Raw genomic sequence first — 22,171 nt, 5'->3', positions numbered from 1 at the left:
CATGGTCTGAGGTTGTCATTAATTAACTTCAATAACATTTTCTTTGATCTTGATTTATGTTTATATTTGTTGATTGAATTGTAAACTTAAGGGTTTTTCTTGTTTCGAATGTGTTTTCTTTATGTGCAATTCTGTGATTGTTGAAAAAAGGAATGGGTTTTCAAATTATTTTGGGTTGAAAACGGTGATTGCAGTTGTAGCATCCTGCTATAGTCGCTATTGTTCACTACACTATTATTTTGCAGCCATGAGCGGCCGTTATGAGCATGAATTCTTTGTACACCCCAATTTTGGGTATATAGCGGTGGCAGAGCCCACAGAAACCGTAAAATAGTTGCTGCAATGCCTCTACACAACCGCTATTTAAAACCCTGAGATTCTATTCATTAAGTGCTAAACTTTTAGTTTTATTTATCAACACTTAAATCTTGACATCTTCAAAATACTAAAAAAAAAAAAAAAAGAAGGGCTATGTTATTGAAGGATCAAAACCAAACTTAACCAAGTTACTGATGGGCAAATATGAACTCATAAATGGTAGAATAATATCATTTACAACCAAAAAAGAGGGAGCAATCCATCCAGTTTGGGAATCCAGCATTTGCCTTGGAAAGTTCACGTTAGAACCTGCCATTGCAGAAAGTTTTAAATTGAACAGTGTGGGAATCGAAAAAAAAAAAAAAAACCCATCAGAAAGGAAATTGCTGTATATCTATTTGGTTGCAACTAGCTTTCAGTTTTAAAAATAATATTTATCTATTAATTATGATTTTTGTGTTTTTTGAGTTTTCTCTCATCATTTGGTTTTTTACAGTATGAAAGAAAATATTCACTTATTTAAAATTGGATTAATTTGAGCTTAATTTGTATTTTTTATTTTAATAAAAATAATTTGTATTTATTAATTATGATAATTGATTAAATTGTTTTTATGTTTTGATTTTCACCATTTTAAAGAGATATATATTAAATTGAATGTGTATTACTTTTTTTTTGGCTTTACATTTTATTTTTTTAAATAATTTTTATTTATTAATTGTGATAATTTTTTTTTACCTTTCAATTTTCCTCGCCTTTAAAAATAATATTTATCTATTAATTGTAATAATTAATTTGTTTTGGATTTTTTGTCTTTTATTTTTATTTTTTACAATTTTAAAGATAGTATTCACTTATTTTAAATTAGATTAATTGTGATTGCTAAACTTATTTTTGAGCATTATTTTCCTTCTGATTCTTTTTATTTTAATAAAACAATGTCTATTCGTTAATTGTGATAATTGATTGTGTTTTTTATTTTTCTTACCCTTTGATTTTTCATCATTTTAAAGAGATATTATTATATTAATTGTATATTACTTTGTTTGTCTCTTGGATTTCAACAAGTTTAAAAATATATAAGCATGTGTGTGTGTGTGTATATAAGCATGTATGTGTATATATACAAATATTTGTATATATATTTTTAAACTCTTCGTTTATTTAATGAAATTTTCATACATTTACTTTAATATATATTTAATAAATTTCATAATGCAAATAAAAAGATCCATAAACTTGCTATAGAGAGATATATTTACAATAGTAGTCTTATAAATATAAATTTCATTATCATAATTTATTTAATATATGGTATTTAAAATTTTGTGTGGATATATTCAATTTTTAATTTTAAATAATATATTAAAAAAGTGATCTTACAACAAATGGGTTAAAAGAATCTAGTTGAGTACTAAAAAAAGTTGAGTAATAAAAAAAATTTATAATTAACATTAGAATATCATTAAAAGTATTCTTTTATATCATATGTATTTTTATTTGCTATAAACTAAATTTTGTTTAAGAAATTCTAGTGGATGTTGAAAATTACCAATATTACAATTTAACTCAAAGATTGATTAATTTTTAGAAGAATGAGATACAAACAATTTTTTTTTTTTTAAAAAAGAGATTTAATAAATTTACTATACTTAACTAATGTGAAAATTTAAGAAATTCATTATTCAATTATTAGATTTATTTATTTTTCAAAAGAAAAAAAAATCACTTTAATGAAAGTATCAATCTCACAAAAAAGAAGAGATCAATCCTAAGAATTAGAAAAGTTTCATAGAGTATTTTTTTTCACTCAGTGTTTTATTTTATTATAAATAAAGCTATGATAGTTAAATGATGAAAATTTTGAATTTGACATTAAATCTTTAGTATTCATTTGAGTTCAAATTTATTTAATAAGAAATTTTCCAACCTTTTTTTTTTAGTTATATGTGTGCCTTTTATAAATGAAATTTTATATGAAAATTTATAGTTCAAACTTAAGTTCTAAATCATGGATGCGGAGAAAAAATGTAAAAGAAAAAAAAATTACTTTTTGCTAATCAATAAGAACATAAATTACCTAGGAATGTGAGGCTTTGGACATGACCTTAGGCTCACTAATCAATGCCGCAATTAGAAAGAATTGTTCTCATTGACAAATTCAATATATTCTTTTGATAAAATTAAATTGAGAAAGAAATATAAAAAAGTTAATAAACTTAGTCTTGGTTTCAAGTGTGAGTTTTATGAATTAGTATTAAACCTTAATAATTGATTCAAGTTCACATATATTTATAATATTAATATTTTTATGTGTCCTAATTTTATTTTATTTTTTCAAAAAAATTCAAATGAAAGTTCTATTGTGATAAGTTATCACTCTAATTTATGTTTTGAACTATGAATGTAAATGAAAAAAAGAAAAAAAAAAACCATTTAAGATGTTTTGAAAAGAATTGATCTACAAATGAAATATGAAAATAAATAAATAAATTTAATTAACTATGAAATTTCTGAAGTTGGCATTAAAACCTTAGAATCCAATCAAGTTTATATATATATATATATATATATATATGAAATATAATATAATATAAACACTATCCACTTTTTGTTTTACTTATAAAAGTTTTTTACGATATAAATCATCATTCTAAACCCTATTTTAATTAAAATAAAAAATGCATAAGATGAGAAATAAAACCATTTATTAATAAAGATAAGATGTTGCTTTATGGATAATAAATTGCAAAGAATATGTAAAAAAAAAAAATTTATTATGAGTTTTATAGGATTTATCAATATTATATTAAATCCCCTAGTTTCTATTCAAATTCATATGTTGTATAAATGCTTTTTCAAATAATTTTTATGTGTAGTTTATCTGTTTAGAAGAAAAAATTATACAAAAATTCTATTATTAAATCTTCCCTTTAAGCCCATGTTTTAAGTAATAATTGTACAAGAAAACAAATATATTCATTTTTATTAATCAAGTTGAGTTATTATTTTGATAAAAATAATAAATTTAAGAAAAAGTAAAATAAATAAATTCAATCCTAAGATTTATGAACCCTATATGTATTTAATATTAGCATTTTTACTTTTTCTTTTTATATGTTTGTGATTTTTAAAAGGAAAAATCTACAAACAAAAAATTTTATTATTATAGCTAAATTATTACTACTCAATGCCCTAGTTTAACGAAAGAATATAGTGAAATAAAGTAAAAAATAATCATAAATATTTTAACTAAATATTTTGGTGTAATTTCCTTCTATCTAACAAATCTCATCATTTTATTATAAAAATTAGGAAAAAAGTGTAATAAAGACATAAAATACACTTATATAACCTCTCACCTTAAAAAAAAAAAAGAGAAAATCATTTGTTATAAGAAACTCAAAAGTCAAATATATAAATGTTACAAAACCAAAGGTTTCAATAAATTTTAACAAATACTTATTTTAAAAAAAATCAATAATCAATAATCCAAATAAATATTAGACAATCAAAAGTTTATTATATTTTATGTAATAAAATTAGGATCAATAAATTTAGAATTTATGTAAAAAAGACTTGGCTAGTTATCAAAAGTTAATAATTCAAATAAATGTTAGATAATAAAAAATTTATTACGTTTTATGTAATAAAATTAGAATATATAAATTTAAAATTTATATAAAAAAAGATTTGACATTTATTGAAAAAATATTTGAGTTTTATATATAATGATGATTATGCTTTAAATAAGTTAACCTATATTGTTTTACATAATTAAACTTGCTTGAGTTAATTTAATGCTATAAAGATGATTTTATGGGACGTTATGTCTCTTGAGTGATATATGATGCAGTTTGACTTGTTAGAGGCTTAGAATACTTGTTCAATAATTCATTCCGGTTAACCATGTTGGAAGTAACTTTGAATGACTTAAACAAGTGTTTTATGTATTAAAAGTTATGAATTTGTTTATGCGTTTTTAAGCGAAAATACCATGTTCGAAGATTCAAGGGTCAATGAATTATAATTCATTATCTCGTAACTATTTTAAAATTTATTAACCTTTTATAATTGATATGGCATAATTTTTTTTATTCGAAACTCTCAAATATTGAATCATGATTATTGGAATCAAAATATCAACAGATCACAGGCTTATTGATAGATATAGTATAGTCAGTGTCACAAACTTATTGCCTGCCATCTCAAAATCAAAATTTATTATAAAAGCTTTTAAGAACCTTTGATAAAGTGATGAGTTGTAACTTTTTGATAGTGTAATAAAATATAAACTTTACAAATTAATGGGATATGATTCCATCTCTCTTTTATTATTATTAGTACATGAACAAAAAAAAAAAAAAAGAGAGAGATACGAAAGCATGAAAATGCTATAATTGAATATGTTTGTATGCATGGCTCACCTCATTTTGATTGTCTAAAGTAAGATAAAAGTCCATGAGATGAATTAAAAAAAAAGAACTCAAACTATCATGTACCAATTATTATCCGCCAATAGTCATGTGATCCGTTGGTAGCGTGTGAACTCTTCGTTTTAGAAACCAAAGTTCAAATCTTGGTAGCCTCAAGTATTAAAAAAGCAATTATCACGTCAGAGAGCTTGAGATAGTAACTATGTTAACACTAATTATCAAGATCATGTCTATCCTTTGGTGGCAATCCTATGCAACCTCAAAGGTCCTTCACATTGGCCTCAAACTTCAAAAAGATACATGTTACTTGCGAGAGGTAATATAATTACACACGAAATTATGAACATTGTCTACCTTAAATTTGACAAAGGAGAATTTAAGCTAATTCTGAATCAATCACTGACCTTGATGGTGAAAGCTTTCGCAATTGCCAAGTTTATAAGGAAGCCCAGTAGGGGAGGAACACGATTTTGCAACTGCCAGAGCTGCCACGAGGTTGTCTCGTTGTCTCAATTCATGATGGATCTCTTCTTGTTTATCTAAATCTTTGGATAATTTTGGTGAGCAAATAACAGATAAACTCTCCAAAACTGGTGCATTCTCATACAAATATTTTAAAGAACATAACCCTTGTGCAGCCCCATCAACATCATAGATTAGAACAAATTTGAGGCAATACTGAAAACAACCAGGTACAATGTCTATTATCATATCATCGTCCTCTGGATTGAATCCCTAAATGTGTATCAGAAAACCATTTAACATCAAAGCTAAACAATCTTACCATAAAAGGAAAAAAAAATTGCACTTGCTTAAGAATGTGAAAATGCAGCAATAAACATGGTAACTAATTATCCAATTCCCACAAACGTACCCTTGAAAGGATGAGAAATTTAAGATTTGGTGATTTTTGAAGCATATTCATCCAAGCACCACTAGTGTAATCATCATCCATGACATAAGGACCATTCATAGTCGCATTCAACATAGTCAAATTATAAAATGAAGGAAAATGCCCTTGACTACTCTCAGCAAAGAGAAGAGACTGCACAGGAAAAAGACTCGATGAGTTATTTATAACAAGAAGGCAATATAGAGTCTGCATAAAATGAATATAAAAATTAGAAATAACAAAGGTTCTTCTAGTTCCAATTGTGTCCAAGAAGGGAAGTGACATTACCTCAAGGGCTTCATTTGACAGTTTAAAAGATTTAATGTTGGGAAGTCCACAAGGTACTTGACTAGGCGGTGACTGTGTTCTTCCTGCCCTTCAATCAAGTAATTGATATATATAGATGCTTCATTCAAAGATAGTAGGTTAGCTGGTAAAAGTTCAACTTTCAGATAAACTGCAAACTTTGAGAGTCTCCAAATTCAATGCAGAAATTATGATCTTGCAATTAAGGAAATTATCTTTGAAAATAACCTTTTCGGAGAAAGTCTTAACGTGGGAATTTCAATGGTGATTTCATTTACATTTCCCCAATAACATTGATATAAAGTCAAGTCTTTGAGGACTGGAAAACCAGAAAATAGTTGTTGGTTGGACTGATCATCCTGAAACCTAACACCACAAAGATTTAAGTCCTTAAAGCAAGAGAAACTTATGAAACTTGGAAGCTTCAGAGTACAATGCATTTTCAACCAAAAACTGTGCAGCGATGTGGAAGTGAATAAACTATTAGGCAATACAAACTCTCTTTCCTTAGGAAACCGAAGATTCAGCTCTTGAACATTATGCTTTACTGCAGCAGACAGCCATGGGTGAAGACGGGATGCACCAACAGGCATATCTAACCAATGATGGAATTTTCCTATGCATGGTCCATTTCAAGAAGAGGTCCTCTGTCTACTGAACCAATGAAGCTAGCCCCAACTACTAGAATCTGGTCATGGTTCATGGCCCTTGGCCAGACTGAATGATCACAAAAACAAAAGTTGGGAATGGAAACCCACAGGTATTTCCATCTTTTCGAGAATATGGAAGTTCATATAGCATCTTCAGTTGAAAGGAATGATAGAATGTGAACAAGAATATCCTCAGGCAATCTGCTGATTAAATCTTTTTCCTGACTTGCATCCTGTCCTCCAAAAACCTTTTGCATTTTGGAACTATTTGATGAAGCACTGCCATCCATGTCCAGAATTCTATCCGTAAAAGAGAACATTAAATACACTAAACAATAGCCAGAAATGAAGATAACTAAATGTAACACAACAATGAAATTGTTTCAGCTCCTATAAGAGTTCCAATGCGTGCACAAAATTTAAGAAGATAATATTATGTAAAAACCAACAGATTCTAGACAACCTGGTCTGAATTCTTGATTTCATCAAACTTCGATCACGAAAACTATCTAAAATAAAAGAGGTCGAATTCCTAACAATGAGCACTGACTCAAGATACATATAATTCAATTCCATTAGGATTATTACAGGAGGTGATAATATGATTCATCAATCAAAATTTTTTCTAATTAAGTTCCCAAATTAAGGACTCTAAGATATATATAAATGTTATAAAATACCGTTCTCAACATTTCATACCATACTAAGTTTCTTATAAATAAAAAATTGCAGTTAAAGCCATTAATTTTTGAAAGCTGAATATAAAAAAGTCACTAAATTTTGCTTAAATTAACAAAAGAGAGCAACGGTAAATAAAAATGAGATAAATTTTCTCTTTTATATAATTGAGTCTGTCAGAATTTAAATCCGACTACCGAAATTAAAAATCCAGGACTCTGCAATCAGATAAGTATATCAAAGAAGCAAAGCCCCCCTCCCCCACCCCACTAAAAATAGAGCGAGAGAGAGAGAGAGAAATGAAAGGAAAGAAAAACGCATATGCTAGAGGTTCATATGATCTATGAGTTACAAAATGTTGGGGTTCTTTAATATTAGCTTAGCAAACATAAAATCCTGGAAGGCAAAGGGTCCATATTTCAGCTAGTTCATGTCCAAATGCCCATCAAAATTGAAAAGGAAAAAAACCCATGAAATGGGATGAAATTCTCAGCTGTAAAAGCCTAAAATACAGCAATCTTCCCATAAAAGGCATATGTAAGTCCACTTGACAAAAAGAAAAAGCTATAGAACTGAGTGCTTAAAGAATAATACCCAGAGAAAGAAGGAGAAATTTTGATACCTGAGAAGTGCCGATTTTGGTGATTACATAAACCAAATTATGTAAAAGAATTGAACGTTTCCGCAGCGAGCTGCTTCGAGATTGATGGCCATAATTATATAAAAAAATTTAATATCTATTATATTTTTTTCCAGTTTCAACAGTTGGACTGCATACCCAGCCCCTCTAACTTACCCGGCCAGTGGGCCTATATTGACTGCAGTTGGGCTAAAATAAAAATTTTCCAATTTGGATCGGGCTCAATATGGTTATTAATTAATTAATTAATTTTAATTTTAAAATAACATTTAAAAATATTAAAATATTAATATAGAAATAATGTTAATTTTTTTAACAACATCAGGTGAATCTTGGACAAGAGTTTAGATGTTTCAGCTGAGCTGAACCTTCACCTGGCTCTTCTCTTTTTTTAACATTAAATGAAGAATCTTGTTTAAAATCAAATTAAAAGAAACATAAGTATAAAAAAAAATTATTATTTGAACAGTTTTCAGAATTGTAAATAAAAAATATTGTTTAGTAAAAAAAAACAAAAAAAAAAAGAACTTTTAACATTAAAAGAACAAGCACAAATTTTTGTTTGTGTTGATGTGATTTTTGATTTGATAATTAACAAAATTTTTTATTTAATATTGAAAAAACAGATGAACCGAATCCATTGATTTGGCCAATGGACATCTTAATTATTTAAACATAAATTTTTCTTTCAAGTCTAGTTCGATTAAACAATACTAGATTATTTATTAAGAAATATATTTATTTAATTTTAGTTTTAAAAATATTTACTTTTTGATATAAAGTAACATTTTATTATTAAATATTATAATCTTTTTGTACCAAAAAAACCAAAGTTTGAGAAATAGGAAATGCAAATTTCGAAAATAAAGATTCAATCTTACGGAAAAAGCTGATAAAGCTGACTTAAACTTAAAAATTCACTTGAATTAGTTATTGAATTCAGATCCAATCCAAATCAATCATGATTTAAATTCACATAAACTCAAACTCAAGATTGATATGATTTGAGACTTATAAAAGTTCAATTTATAACTTGGGAAAATTCAAGGTATAATTATATGATTTAATTTAAAAATGAAAATAAATAAATAAATAAATGATAAAATTTTTCTTAAATAAAAAATAAAAATTATTTATAATTATTATACAATTATATCAATAATATATTAACAACAAAACTAATTAATATTGACTTTTTAAATTGGAGATGAAATGAAATTAATTTGAAACACACTAAGAATATCAAATGATTTTTAATATTATCCTTATCATATTTACAACAATTAACAATAAAAAAATAAAAAATAATATTATTTATTTGACATTTGATTTTATTATAACATAGTTATTTACAATTTAATATAATACCCATTCCACATTTAAATAGTAATTTTAATAGAACAATAATTCAAATATAAAAAATATTGATATTATAAATAGGGCATTTGGTCAATTGATGTGAAAGATTATATTTAATGTTATTATGTTAATGTTAACATAGTCCAATATTCAAATTAGATAAATACTATATCATCTAGATTTTTACATTTTAGGTTTTCTAGAAAAGTAAATGGCTAGTAACCAAACTACTTTAAATTTAGCATGAAATCAAGTAAGAAAGTATAATTGCTGATTTTATGTAGTCTTAGCATTTTGTGTACTGGTATTGTGTTCATATTATATCAAATATGTATTAATTTATATTGACACGCTAAATATAAAATATATTTTTTATTTTTATTAAGCTTATATAAATTTTGCTTAAATTTTAAATTATATCACTTTTGTATATTTTTTCGCATAGTTTTCATGTCAAATTATCGTACTGTAAATTATCATATCTAATTTTATGTAACAACTCTTAACTTGAGCCAAAACCAAAAGGGATGGTTACTACAATGGAGAAGGCAACCATTGGGAACTGCCTACAAACTTACTACACAATACAGACTCATCATACCTAAGTTCCAGCAACTCAGTTTATTGTTTCATCATCTTCCTTAAATTTCTTTTTTGTATTTGAAAGCTTTTCTTGAGCAATTTCTTTGTAAACAAGTTTTACTTTCAACATAGACTTGTCTGATTTGATAATTTTATAAACCGTAGGGTTTTTGATTAATCAACATTCGCTTCTAATTAGCATTCTTAGAGTTCAATTGACCTCATCTCCCAGTGTCCAAGAACATACATTCAATAAGATTTCTCTTAATTCTATTTCATAAAATTTCAAATTCATTTCAATTTTATTAGAATTTTCTTTGTTTGGTGTTAGATTATTAACATTTTAATGATTTAAATCAATAAAATGGATCATTATTCCGGAGTCTTTATAATAAAATTTTTAAAAAAAGTCTTAAACTTTATAATTTTATTTAGATAAATTTTTATATTTTTATTGCATTCAAATGTATCTTTAATTTTTAATTTACACCCAAATAAATCATTAATCTTTAATTTATATCCAAATAAATCTTTAAAATTTTAATTTGTACATAAATAAATTCTTAACATAAACCTTTTTTCATTTAAAATAAAGGACTTATTTGAATATAAGTCAAAATATAAGAACTTATTTGATAAAATAAAAGTATAAAAATTTATTTAAAAAAAACAATTCAAAGGTTTTTTTTAATATTTTAACCATTTTCATTAAGGTGTCTTTTCAACTAGCTGCATTGCTTCAAAGGATAAAGGTCATTGATATAACACTTTGCTAAATTTAGTTTCAAAATTAATTGTTATTATTGGTTGATTTAATGTGGTAAAAGATTATATTTTTCTGCTAAACTTTGAGTTGAGGGTCTGAACCCTGAAATCACAAAAGAAATAGAGCGGTTAAGAATAAAGAAAAGAAGTGTTTCCTGTATTTGCACTCTGACATTCAAGTCAGAGATTGAAATAAAAGAGGTTGGAAAGAGAAAAGACTAAAGGTGTAAAGGAAAATCATATTAGATAGGTAGTACTTGGATGGCTCTGTTTGTAGGCAAAAGGTAAGAGATTTGTAGGGTAAAATAGTGATATAATCGAGTTGATATAACATTACATATGTTAGGTTGGTCTGACATGTCAGGTTGACCCAAAAGTAAAACTATCCTTGATTGTCTGCAAACAATCTTTAATGAGAGAAAGAACCAATTTGCCCTTTGAATCCAAAAATATTCCTAACATTTATGCCCTCATCGAACAGTCTAAGTATTAGACTGATAAGTACCTGATTGAGCCCTTCTAGCGTACATGTTAGCTAATCCAACCTTGAGATTTTTTAATGTGGGTTTTGAAATTTTGTGCATCAAGTTTAACCTCATGTTGTTAAGGTTGAATATTCTTAAGACTAATGTGAAAGTCGGGTTAAAGAGGTTTATAATAAATTGTAGACTGTTGAGTGTAATCTTGGCTGCTCTGAAATGTGTCGACCTATCATGTGATCATAGGTGCTAAGCTTGATCTTGAGTGTAATTTTGGGTTATATGCTTAATTGGCTTGTCTTGGTTTATCGAGTGGGTGGCCTTATGTTTAAGTGGCTCAAGGTTGGGCTAAGCAAGCTTATGAGCAATTACTGACATGACACATACGTCCGACGTGAGACTTATGTTTCTTCTTAATGTTAGAGTTTGATTTTCTAGCCTAATATAGGGTTGACCTAGGAATGAAACTATTTGATTGATTTAGTCTAGGTTTTGTGATTGATCTAATTAGTTTGTGTAGGTGAAATGACAAATTTGCCTTTTTGCTATCTAAAAATTGCATTTACCTAAGGAACTTACTTGACATGACTTCAAAAGCACATTTGCTTAAATTTAGTCTCATATTATATTTTCTTAGGATATTGAAGGTCTCATTTAAATCTTTTAAGTGTTCGGCTAGGCTTTTACTCTTAACTATTATGTCATTCACTTATACTTTCATATTTTTGTTGATATGATTTTTAAAGACCTTATAACCAACTTTTGGTATGTTGTTTTTTAGTTTTTTAGGCCAAAGGGTATGACTTTGTAATAGTACAAACCTTTCTCTGTTATGAAGGTTGTTTTTTTCTGATCTTTTTTTAGCATTTTTATTTGATTATAGCCTAAGTAGGTGTCCATAAAAATTGAGTAAGCCATGCTCAACACTATCATCAACCAGTTGATCTATACTGGGAAGAGAAAAATTATCTTTTGGATAGGCTTTATTTAGTTCGGTGAAATCAATGAACATTCTCCATTTTTCACTGTGTTTTTTTTTACCATGACTACGTTGACTATCCAATCGAGGTAGTATACTTCTTTAATGAAGCCTACTTGCAGTAGTTTGCCAGCCTTTTCCTCAATAGCCTTATGTCTATCTAGGACAAAATTGTTCTTCTTTGGCCAAACTATCTACATATTTGGATTAGTGTACAACTTATTGACCATTACCTCGAGATCAATCCCTAGTATATTGATGGTGTCCAAGCAAATAGGTCAGCATTGTTCCTTAAAAGTTGAATGAATTGATCTTTGTGATCCAGTTTGACCCCAATTTACATATTTTTTTATGATATTCTCTCAAAATGATATAAGGATAAGGTTTTTTGTCGATTTAGTTTGATTTTCATCAATCTCAGGTTTTTGATCAATTATTTCTGTATACTCAGTCAGGTTGGGATCGTTTCTTGTGAGAAGTATAGATCTCGATATGAAAGTTAGATTGTTGTTAGTAAGATGATACGTAATAGAAATGTAGAGTTGAGCAAAATGTATGTTTTCATTTCAAATTTTTTTTAGTTGGCTTAGTAGCTTGGTCCCATTGACATGTGTATATGATGGCTTAAGAGCTTGACCTTTGTAGATTCAATTCAAAAATTGTAAAAGTTTGTAGGTTATACAAGTATAAAGCTTAAAAGCTTAGAGTGACTTAAAAATGTTCTTCTTCCACATCGGTCTTTATTATTGTTGCTGCTTACCCTTGTTTTCTTCTTATTTTTTTACTTTAACCATTATGACTTCTTTTTCCTTTTTTGACTCATCGATTTTAGCTGAGTCGTCAGTCTACTTCCCAATTTTTTTTCCATCATCATGACATAACATTGTCATGTTGTGAATTGGCCTCTCCTGACTTCTCTAATCCCGTGAGGTGTTGAAAATTTTACATTTAAATGGGAAGTTGAGCTTATAAGCTACAATAACAAACTAACTTAGTTGGCCAAACATCATATTGTAAGTTGATGAAACATCTACTACTATGAATTCTATGACCTTGTGAGTGTCTTTGATTCGGTGCCTAATAAGCTTGGCAATTTGATGGTCCCTTTTATTACCACCTGTTCATTCTCAAATCTAATTAGTGTAGTGGTAATTGATTGCAGTTTATCCTTTTTGATTTCTATCTTCTTCATGGTAGCGTAGTACAAGATGTTGGTAGAAGTTATGTTATTAAATAGAATCTTTTTAACCATATAGTTGTACACCACTACTGTAATTACTATGGCATCATCATGAAGATGCTAGATTCCTTCTAGATTTTTCATGCTAAAGGAGATCAGTTTATCCTTCCAATTCTTTTTCCTTTTGATCGAAGAGTTAATCGCCATAACCAAGCTCTGATCAAATTTTTTTTTAGTTGAGGTAGAGTTTTCCATATTAATTACATTAATTATACCTGCAATAGGTCATTTATCTACAGTTTGACCGTCATTTTCCTCTTACTCGTTCCTCTGATTTTAACCACATTTGTTGTCTTTTTTCTATGCTTTCAGGTTCTTTCCTATCTCTTCTCTCTTATCCCTCATTTTATACTACATTTTGCTTTAACCTTGTATTACTCGATATATAAATCTACGTAGTCGACCTTTTTTTATTAAACTTTTGATTTCATTCTTCAAGTTAACATAGTTTTCAATGTTATGCCTGACGTCTCTGTTGAAAGCACATCTTTTGGTTAGGTCTCTTCGTTTGTTCTGTCTCAATGGTTTGGTCATTTAAGCCGAAGGTCTTTTTTTATTTGTATTAAAATCTGCTTTTTGGAGGTATTTAGTATTGTGTAGTTTCATTGTCTACTTAGGCTCTTGGCCTTTGGGTAGCTTTTTTTACTCTTTCTTGGGGAAAAATCATATAATTTCTTATCTTTTTCCGTTAAGAAGGGGAGATGAACCTCTTTTACCTCGATCACTGAAGAAAGAGTATAAGCCTTTCTAATCTCAGTTGTTTTTCATGGTAGGTTCAATGTTTATATATTTTTTAATCATAAGTAAGACATTGTCTAGTGTTTTTGGTGGTTTTAGGGATAAAGTAAGCTTTAGGTGGTATTTTTTATTATTGAGTCCACTAGTAAGGACAACTAAAGTGACCGTTTGCTCTAGATCTTTCACTTGTAGAGATTTCACGTTAAAACGCATAACATAGTCTTTTAAAGACTTATTCCTACTTTATTGGATTGACATTAGACTTAAGGTAGTTTTTTTAGTTCTTCTGCTGTTAACAAAATATGAGAGAAAAAAGTGGTTGAGCTCTTTGAATATGGTGATTAGCCTCGGTTTGAGGTTGCAGTACTAGGATCAGCTGTCCCTTTAAGGGTTGTTGTCAATCCTTTACACATTAGGGCCTCGTTTGCACCCTACATAATCTTATTAGTTTTATAAAGTTTCAAATGATCAAAGAGATCAGTGGTACCGTCGTAGGTTTCCAATATCGGTATTTTAAATCCCTTTGGGGGCATGGCTTGATTAATCTCCTCGGTGAAGGATGACGTCTCTAAAAATTTTAATTTGTCTTAAAAAATGATAGCTTTTCCCTTCAATTCCTTCTCTATGGTTTGCATTCTAGCCTCCAAGTCTTTGTTCAATTAGGGTTATAGGTTAATTTGTTTAGATTTTTGTATGGTTGCGTGGGTAGAGTTGTAGTTGGGATAATGATAATGGGTAACAATAATGGTTTAGTCCTTCTCATTAGAGGTTGAAGAGGCCTTGACTTTCTCATAGCTCAGCTATCTATCTATTGTTTTGAAGCTTGAGGTGGTATTATGCTTTGGAGCATCTATTTTAAGGTTTATATTTGTTTGGCTAAGGCTTGGAGTTATTCCATGGTTGGCCCTACTTGTATTTACGTAGGTCAATCTGTAAGTTGATTGTTATGGGTTTCAGTCTCGGTTGGGACAGTTGGCTTTTCTTCTTTATTGGCTTTCTTTTTAGGTGGCATAATGTTTGTCTTGGCCAAGGAATATAGCCCCTACTTGGTGTATCAAATATCTATGCCTAACTTCAAGATAAAGGTCTAACAAAAAGAGCGATTAAAAAGCAAATAGTATTCTCTACGTTTGTACTCTAACACTCAAATCAAAGATTGGAATATGGGACGTTAGAAGGAAAAGAGACTAGAAGTGTAAAGGAAAATCAAATTGGATAGATAGTACTTAGATGGCTTTATTTATAGGTGGAAGGTGGAAGGTCTGTGGAGATGCATAGTGATGTAGTGGAACTGAAGTGGCATTGTCTATGTCAAGTTAGTTTAAAAGTCAAAAATATTCTTGATTATCTGTTGATAGTCTTTAATGAGAGAAATGACCAATTTATCTTTTAAATTCAAAAATGCCCCCAATACTAACCTAACACTAATAATAATAGAACTTATTTTTGAAAACATTATAAACCTTATGAGAAATCTTTTAATTCCATAAAATTCAATTATGATTAAAATTTGTGTAGGCATAGAATTATGTAAAACCTTTCAAATTTAACAAATTTTTTCTAATTTTTAACAATTAAACATTAATCAAATACAAATATCAGACATTATAATATAATTGAATAAAGATAAAGAAATTAATTGAATAATGTCAACAAATATTCTTCTTAACGGTTGAAAATTTATTAAACTCAAATATATATATAATTAAAAAAATTTAATCATATACAATCAAATCAAGTTTTTAAATATTATATCAATATTAGATTTTTAAGCATAAACAATCACCTCGCTTGTCTAAAACCTTATATAAATATATATATATATATATGTATATATATAAACCAACGTTTCTACAAATAAGTTGCATTCTATAGGCTTGTGGTGGAAGAAGTTGGAGACGAAAGGAATTTGAACTACAAATCAAGCTAAAAGCGACATGAACAACATTGACCAAAGTGTTAGAGAAATCAAAGCTACAGCATAAGTCCATAGCAAAATGATAGAAGTTTCACCCTGACCACTTTGAAATAGTTGGCTCATTGTACCTGCATATAATTAGCTCATTAGAGTAACAATGAAATAAGCATTAGGATCATCAAAATCAATTAATCAATAATGTTAGCTCTTCTTAGTCTCTTTGCATCATCTAAGAGTAATAATAGTTCAGTTTAATTATTTTAATTAATATATAATATAATAGATTATTAAAATTTAATTCGAATTTGAATTAAATTTTTTTAAAATTAATCCAACTCAAATCGAATTCTATTATTTGATTTTTAGAATTTTAAAAATTATTTTTTAAAAATTTTTTGATCTTATTTTAATATTTTTTGAATATACCTAAATAAATTTAGATATAAAATAAATATTTTTACTTTATAAAAATTAAAAAATATAAAAACTAATAAAGATATATAATTTGGTTTGGTTAAAATATTTTCGATTTTTTATTTCTCAATTTGAAAACCAATCCAAACCAAATAAAAACATTTAATAATCAAACTTAAACTCGATGGAATAAGAAAACCCGATCTTAATCAAACCAAAAAGTACGGATTGTTTTGAATTTTCTCGGTTTTTGCTCGGCCCTGCCTCCAACAACCTGAATTCTGTATTTCATTTCAGAAACAGATGTGATCAAGAGTTTCAACACAAAGTCACTTTAATTTGGTTCAATACAAGGTAATTGTAGACTGTAGTGCAAAGTTGTTTAATCCAGGATTGTATTGAAAATATAAGTTAATGGAAACTCTGAAGTCTGAAATAAGTTTGTATATATGCAGGCATATGAAGATTGTAACAGATGCTAATCTTACCTATGTTGAGTGCAGGCGGAACAGCAAATTGAATCATAAGAACAAATTGATATAAAGAATCTGATCCAACCAAGCCAAAATGGTGTGCAGCTTTAGTAACACCGATCCCCAAGAGAGGCAAGAAAATGTTCCTCACTGCTATAACCCCTAAAATGGCCAACAGATTCATTTCTGATCTTTTTAGACCTGCAAGTGCAAGATTGTAACTGCATCTCCGCTGACATTATTAAACTTTGGCATAATGACAAGAATGTTGTTTGTCAGCATGTCATCATTTGGAGCTAATTTCCGTAGGAGTAAGTATCATAGTAGTTAATTGATTTATAATTAAGATATCACATTAAATATTTCATTATAATTTAAGAGCTATTCATAACATTCATGTGTAAACATTTCAAAATGAGAACAGGAAATCACCTTTGAGAAGGTTTGCCCCCATTATCAAGGTCATGGATGGAATGGCTGCCTCCCTGAAAGTCATACAATACTTTTTTAGTCCAAAAGATAAGTGAAGTTCCCTGCATCAGAATCCAAAAGAGGTGTGGAATAGGATATACCCTATCAAAGCTGCAGAACTGTTAATTACATGAAGAGGGGCACTGTCACCTATTAGTACTTTTCGGACCGGAGAGATTATCCCAATGACAAACCCTACTATCTGAAGGGAGAATAGGAAACAGAAAGTATAAACAATTGATAAGACATTCATGTGTGCAGCAGATGTTGCCAACATACCGCTGCAATAGTTGCTGGTGCGAACACCTTCTTTAGGTCGATCTTGCTCATAATGCTCTTGAGACACTGAACAATCTTCTCCATAAATGACATCTACTAAAAAAGTTGATAACATTATCATTGGAGGGATAAAAGAAAGGGGACTGCTTCATTTTAGTAGCATCATTCATCAGTATGCTATGGTAAAATATGTAACAGACTGCAAGAAGTTGTGCCATGAAAGGCCCAGCAGAATGAAAAAGAAACGGAAGAAAACTAAAAGATAGAAAATCTGATATCTTCTCATACTAGTACTTATGACCAGATTCCAATCAGTATTATCAAAAGCTATCCTATCCTCACGGCGGATTGAGCTAGATATTGATATGAAATCTCTGATTAAAGATAGCAACATAATATCAAAATAGAAACAGGCTAAACCTTTTTTCTTTCCTTGAGGTCAGTGAGAGGCAGTTCAACATTCCCTGAGCCGTCTTCGGTAATTTGGCTATAACTCGAAGCTAGTAGTGCTTCTGTGCAACCGTCCGAAGATGGTTCAGAGGCCGCCTCAGAAGACTGGATAGAGCTGTGTTCGGTACGCTTAACAGCATAAGCACTCACCAAAAAGTATGCATATGACCAAGTATAAATGGCTGCTACCTGCAGATGCCAAAGTTCAGAAAATTTTTTAAATGTATAAATATTTTCTTTTAAAAATTTTGGAATGACACTTAATTCTGAAGGCGGATTTACGAGGGTAAACAGCTTAGTAATCCACATTTGACAGGTTGCTAGAAAGCACAACTTTGAAGGTCTAAAAGATTAGGATCAGAGATCATACTGCCATAGATAGTGAAGCATAAGCCTCAGCATCTGTAGAGCAAGTAGATGAATCTGCAAAAGGACTATCCGACTCATCACATACGGCTGGAACAATAATGAAAAGCAAGTTTCCCAAGTTTCCTGCGCACAATATATGTATCCATTGACAACGGCAGCATCCTCAAGAAATGGTGAAGACAGAAGGAGCTTGTTTTATAATTAGAAATACCAAAAAATTTGAAGAAAAAAAGAACCTGCAGTACAACAACCAATGACAATTCCTTTGAGGTGTTTAGGAGTTTTAGTGATTTTAACGAGAATCCAACCAAGAGCTGAGCCAATCAGGTATGTTAGAAGAATATTCAGAGGCATGAACCACCTTGAAAGAAACAAGGAAAAGAGTGAACAATTAGCACAAGATTTAGCTGAATAAACCGATCGAGAAAGCATCTGAAATAGAATAAAGAATGGAATTGAACTGACAAGGTAACCAAGCTTTTATAAGTGATAGTCTCAGCCAAGTTGCTGACCAAAAGGGCAGGACTGAATGCATAGAAAACAATCTGCACATCCGAAAAAAGAGAGGTAGCCATTATTTAGTAGCTGAATGTGAACAATTGCAGCAACAAATTTTAAAAGCATGCACAATTTGGGAAAAATTTTATATTAAAGTGAAAATCCACAGATCACACTGAAGCACCAAAGTTTGAATTGGATGTCGAGGCTATTGAATTAATCAAGCCAAAAACAGTAGCAGTAAAAGATGTTGGTAATCAGCTGACTATTAACATAAATGTTTAACATTGTATTATGTATTTATGGTCAAATGCGATTCAGACAGCACGGATAGTGGATGTACTAGGTAAAGCCCGAGAATTCCTTGCCGCTTAATAAAAGAAAATTGGATTCAGAAAAGTATTTACGTACTTTATTCAAGTAGTTCCTAGCCTCTGGCCCCAAGAGACCTATTTTTTCCATGGCAAGAAACAGTCCAACAGCAGTTACCAGCAATACTTTTAGAACTGGCATCAGTGCCACAACAAACAGATCCAGAAACCCCATTGCCAATCTTTGTTTTGGAACTTCTGGAGGGAACCTCAAAACTTGCAGCTGCAAAACTGGTTCTAATAAGCTTCTCAGACTAAATGAATACATAAATGAAATAAGATATTGAAGCAATTGGAGTGCATACGGAAAAAAAATAAAATAAAATAGATTCAAAAAGGCCTTTTTTTGTAGTATGCAATTTATACATTCTTTGAAAAGGTCTATCCAATTATATTACTATAACTTACTATTTTTTATTTCTTAAGCACCAGTAAGTTATAGTAATATTTCATTTTTAAGACTGGAATGATAAATTCATGAAGCTATCCGTTTCTTGGAAGAAAACACTAATAAAATCTCCCTATTAACATATAGCATAAGACAAAGTCAGAGTTCCTATATATACAAAATAAATAAATGTATATATATGAAAATTCATTTAAACTCAAAGCTTCATTCAATTGGTTTATGTAGTAACCATTAACAGATTGACATCCAGCAAAGCAAGATTCTAATCTTAGCACGTGCAACTCTTTTCTTATCCCCACACTGTGGCCTGACTAAAACACAAAGCTGATTCTTACATTCTTAACTCGTATAAGCTTTTATTATGAACAATCTAAACTGTAAACAATAAGAATGATGAAATGCAGGCAGCCGTAAACAAAGAACTTTGGCCTGTAACTTGAAATTTCATTACAAAATAACAGAAACTTGTAGGGAGATCAGCATACACACCTGCAGGCAACTTTGATTCTGGAAAAACTGCAGCTAATGAACTTTGGTTTCTACAATTTAGCAGCCAAAGAATATCTGAAACTTTTTGGATTTGTGTGTAAGGTATTAAATCATTGAAGGAATCACCATAAAAGTGACATAAATATCACATTAGAAGACGGAAACAGTAATTGAAATTTGATGGTTTGACTAAGGGTTCATTTCCAGCTAGAAGAGGAAAAGAACAAATGAAAAACGCAAGCTATACAATAATTGTAAGAGTCATTTTCTTCCTATCAGAAGAGATACCCTGTGCTGCTGGTTTGGTATGTTTAATAAGGGTTCATTTCCAGCTAGAAGAGGAAAAGAACAAATGAAAAACGCAAGCTATAAAATAATTGTAAGAGTCATTTTCTTCCTATCAGAGAAGATACCCTGTGCTGCTGGTTTGGTATGTTTAATACATTTAATTGAAGTCGCTGTGCTAGTATTGAAATTTTGTCAGAGAAATTCAAATCCTGTTTAAAATTTGCCAGTTTATTTTATGCATTCATTTGATCATTACTACCATGAAAGGTTTTTTTTTCTTTTTTTAATCTTTGGAGATTGCATCAGGTCTAAGCTTAAGGATAGAGCATTTTCAGCCATTGAATCTTTTCGTAGTTAATACTATTTGTTTAGTTGGCTTCAGCCTCAAATGTTTTCTCCTTCAGAACAAAAAAAAAAAAGAGAATTATTCACCTGATAGACAAATATTTCTAGGAAACGAAACCTGAAAACGACTAGAAATAAAGTTGGAGTAGGATGGCTGAACCATACAGTTATTTAAAAAAAAAAAATGGTATATAACGTGTCTAAATTAAATTTCAACTCCTATTATCCCTATGTTTAAGTTACAACGTAATTGATTCATATATTTATTTTTAAAAAATAATATTTATTATGATCAAATTGTAATATCTGTAACTATTATTATATCATTAGATTACGATTTGTTTGTAAAAAAAAAAAAATACTGGGAAAGCGACAACTAAAATCAAGATACGCAATTAATCCAATATTATTTGCAAAGAAAAACACTTATTATGCCTGAAGAAGCTGGTTTGACAAGTCTATTAGACTGGCTGCTTTAGATATTGAATAGTGGGTGATATTGTTGGCTTTGTCCAATAATATCTAATGGAGCTCAGATAAAATTTTTTTTTTTCTAATAGAGTTGTGGGCCACTTTGAACGTTTATAAGCCACATATGTCTGAAATCATATGAGCGAGAAAAACATGTCTACATCAATGTTTTATTTCACACACATACACAAGTGAGGTAGCTGTCTAGCATTCTACTTCTGTTTTCTATCATTCGAATTGGAGGAGGGAAGCTCTCACATTTTATAAAAATTCGACCTTACTTTTTTAATAATCAAATTTGAAGATATTTCAAGCTCTAACTATTAGATATTCTCTCCTTTCTAAAATTCAGACTAGAAGATGCAAGCAACGCAAGTTAGAATTAAATTTAATAATTTCAAACATAATATAAAAATAACATAAAAAATATATAAAAATAATATAACTTAAAATTTTAATAAAAATTAAAAAAAATTATTTTATATGTAATAAATCAAAATAAATTATAATATAATAATTTTTATATTTTATTCAAAAAAAATATTTATATAAATAAACAGATGGTATATCTAACTAAAAGCACTAAATTACAATTTCCAAGAGAAACAAAATACGGCAAATAAAGTTAAATCAGCACATGCAATTTAAAGCGTCCATATGGAATCATTGTACTTGACAAGAAAATACAAACATTTTCTACTTAGAATGAGACAAAATATATGGCATTTAAGTTAATTCTGAATAAAGTATGGCCTTGACCCTGAATTTTCAAGCAAACTTATCAGGACAGAACATGATTTTGCTTACAGCAGATTGACACTCTTCAAGTTGCTGCAGCTGTTGAGTGATCTTCTTATTTCTTTT

The 22,171-nt window shown here is 29.1% G+C and overlaps 2 protein-coding genes across 3 annotated transcripts; both read right to left on the bottom strand.

Annotated features, from left to right (window-relative positions):
* Window positions 1-4,942: 4,942 nt before the first annotated feature.
* On the bottom strand, window positions 4,943-8,026 carry LOC111297283 (putative F-box/FBD/LRR-repeat protein At1g78760). Of its 2 annotated transcripts, none has more exons than XM_089740944.1 (5): window positions 7,903-8,026; window positions 6,181-6,902; window positions 5,935-6,076; window positions 5,629-5,799; window positions 4,943-5,489 (listed from the first exon to the last, which is right to left on the bottom strand). In XM_089740944.1, the coding sequence occupies exons 4-5, from the start codon at window positions 5,740-5,742 to the stop codon at window positions 5,151-5,153; spliced, it is 453 nt and encodes a 150-aa protein (XP_089597070.1). In that variant the 5' UTR covers window positions 5,743-5,799; window positions 5,935-6,076; window positions 6,181-6,902; window positions 7,903-8,026; the 3' UTR covers window positions 4,943-5,150. The 2 variants fall into 2 exon arrangements, with proteins under 2 accessions (XP_089597070.1, XP_089597071.1); XM_089740945.1 differs by having other exon boundaries at window positions 5,935-6,052.
* A 7,760-nt stretch (window positions 8,027-15,786) lies between these two features.
* On the bottom strand, window positions 15,787-20,479 carry LOC111297939 (protein PIN-LIKES 3-like). Its single transcript, XM_022892546.2, has 11 exons — window positions 20,204-20,479; window positions 19,346-19,528; window positions 18,902-18,981; window positions 18,673-18,797; window positions 18,438-18,559; window positions 18,038-18,256; window positions 17,618-17,710; window positions 17,440-17,540; window positions 17,300-17,352; window positions 16,883-17,068; window positions 15,787-16,108 (listed from the first exon to the last, which is right to left on the bottom strand). Exons 2-11 carry the CDS (start codon window positions 19,478-19,480, stop codon window positions 15,984-15,986), a joined length of 1,239 nt encoding a protein of 412 aa, XP_022748281.2. The 5' UTR covers window positions 19,481-19,528; window positions 20,204-20,479; the 3' UTR covers window positions 15,787-15,983.
* Window positions 20,480-22,171: the final 1,692 nt, after the last annotated feature.

This window comes from Durio zibethinus, chromosome 12, assembly GCF_047325235.1.
Source record: "Durio zibethinus cultivar Kanyao isolate XHJ-2024 chromosome 12, ASM4732523v1, whole genome shotgun sequence".
Taxonomy (NCBI): Eukaryota; Viridiplantae; Streptophyta; class Magnoliopsida; order Malvales; family Malvaceae; genus Durio; species Durio zibethinus.
The sequence above is the reverse complement of the archived record's forward strand: the minus strand, read 5'-3'. Positions and strand labels throughout refer to the sequence as shown.

Coding starts and splice junctions, on each gene's coding strand:
- LOC111297283 (XM_089740944.1), bottom strand. CDS start 5,742: ATGTTGAATGCGACTATGAATGGTCCTTATGTCATGGATGATGATTAC. Junction 5,490..5,628: donor AATTTCTCATCCTTTCAAGG/GTACGTTTGTGG, acceptor ATACACATTTAG/GGATTCAATCCAGAGGACGA.
- LOC111297939 (XM_022892546.2), bottom strand. CDS start 19,480: ATGGGGTTTCTGGATCTGTTTGTTGTGGCACTGATGCCAGTTCTAAAA. Junction 18,560..18,672: donor CATTGGTTGTTGTACTGCAG/GTTCTTTTTTTC, acceptor TATTGTGCGCAG/GAAACTTGGGAAACTTGCTT. Junction 17,711..18,037: donor ACCTCAAGGAAAGAAAAAAG/GTTTAGCCTGTT, acceptor CTTTTTTAGTAG/ATGTCATTTATGGAGAAGAT.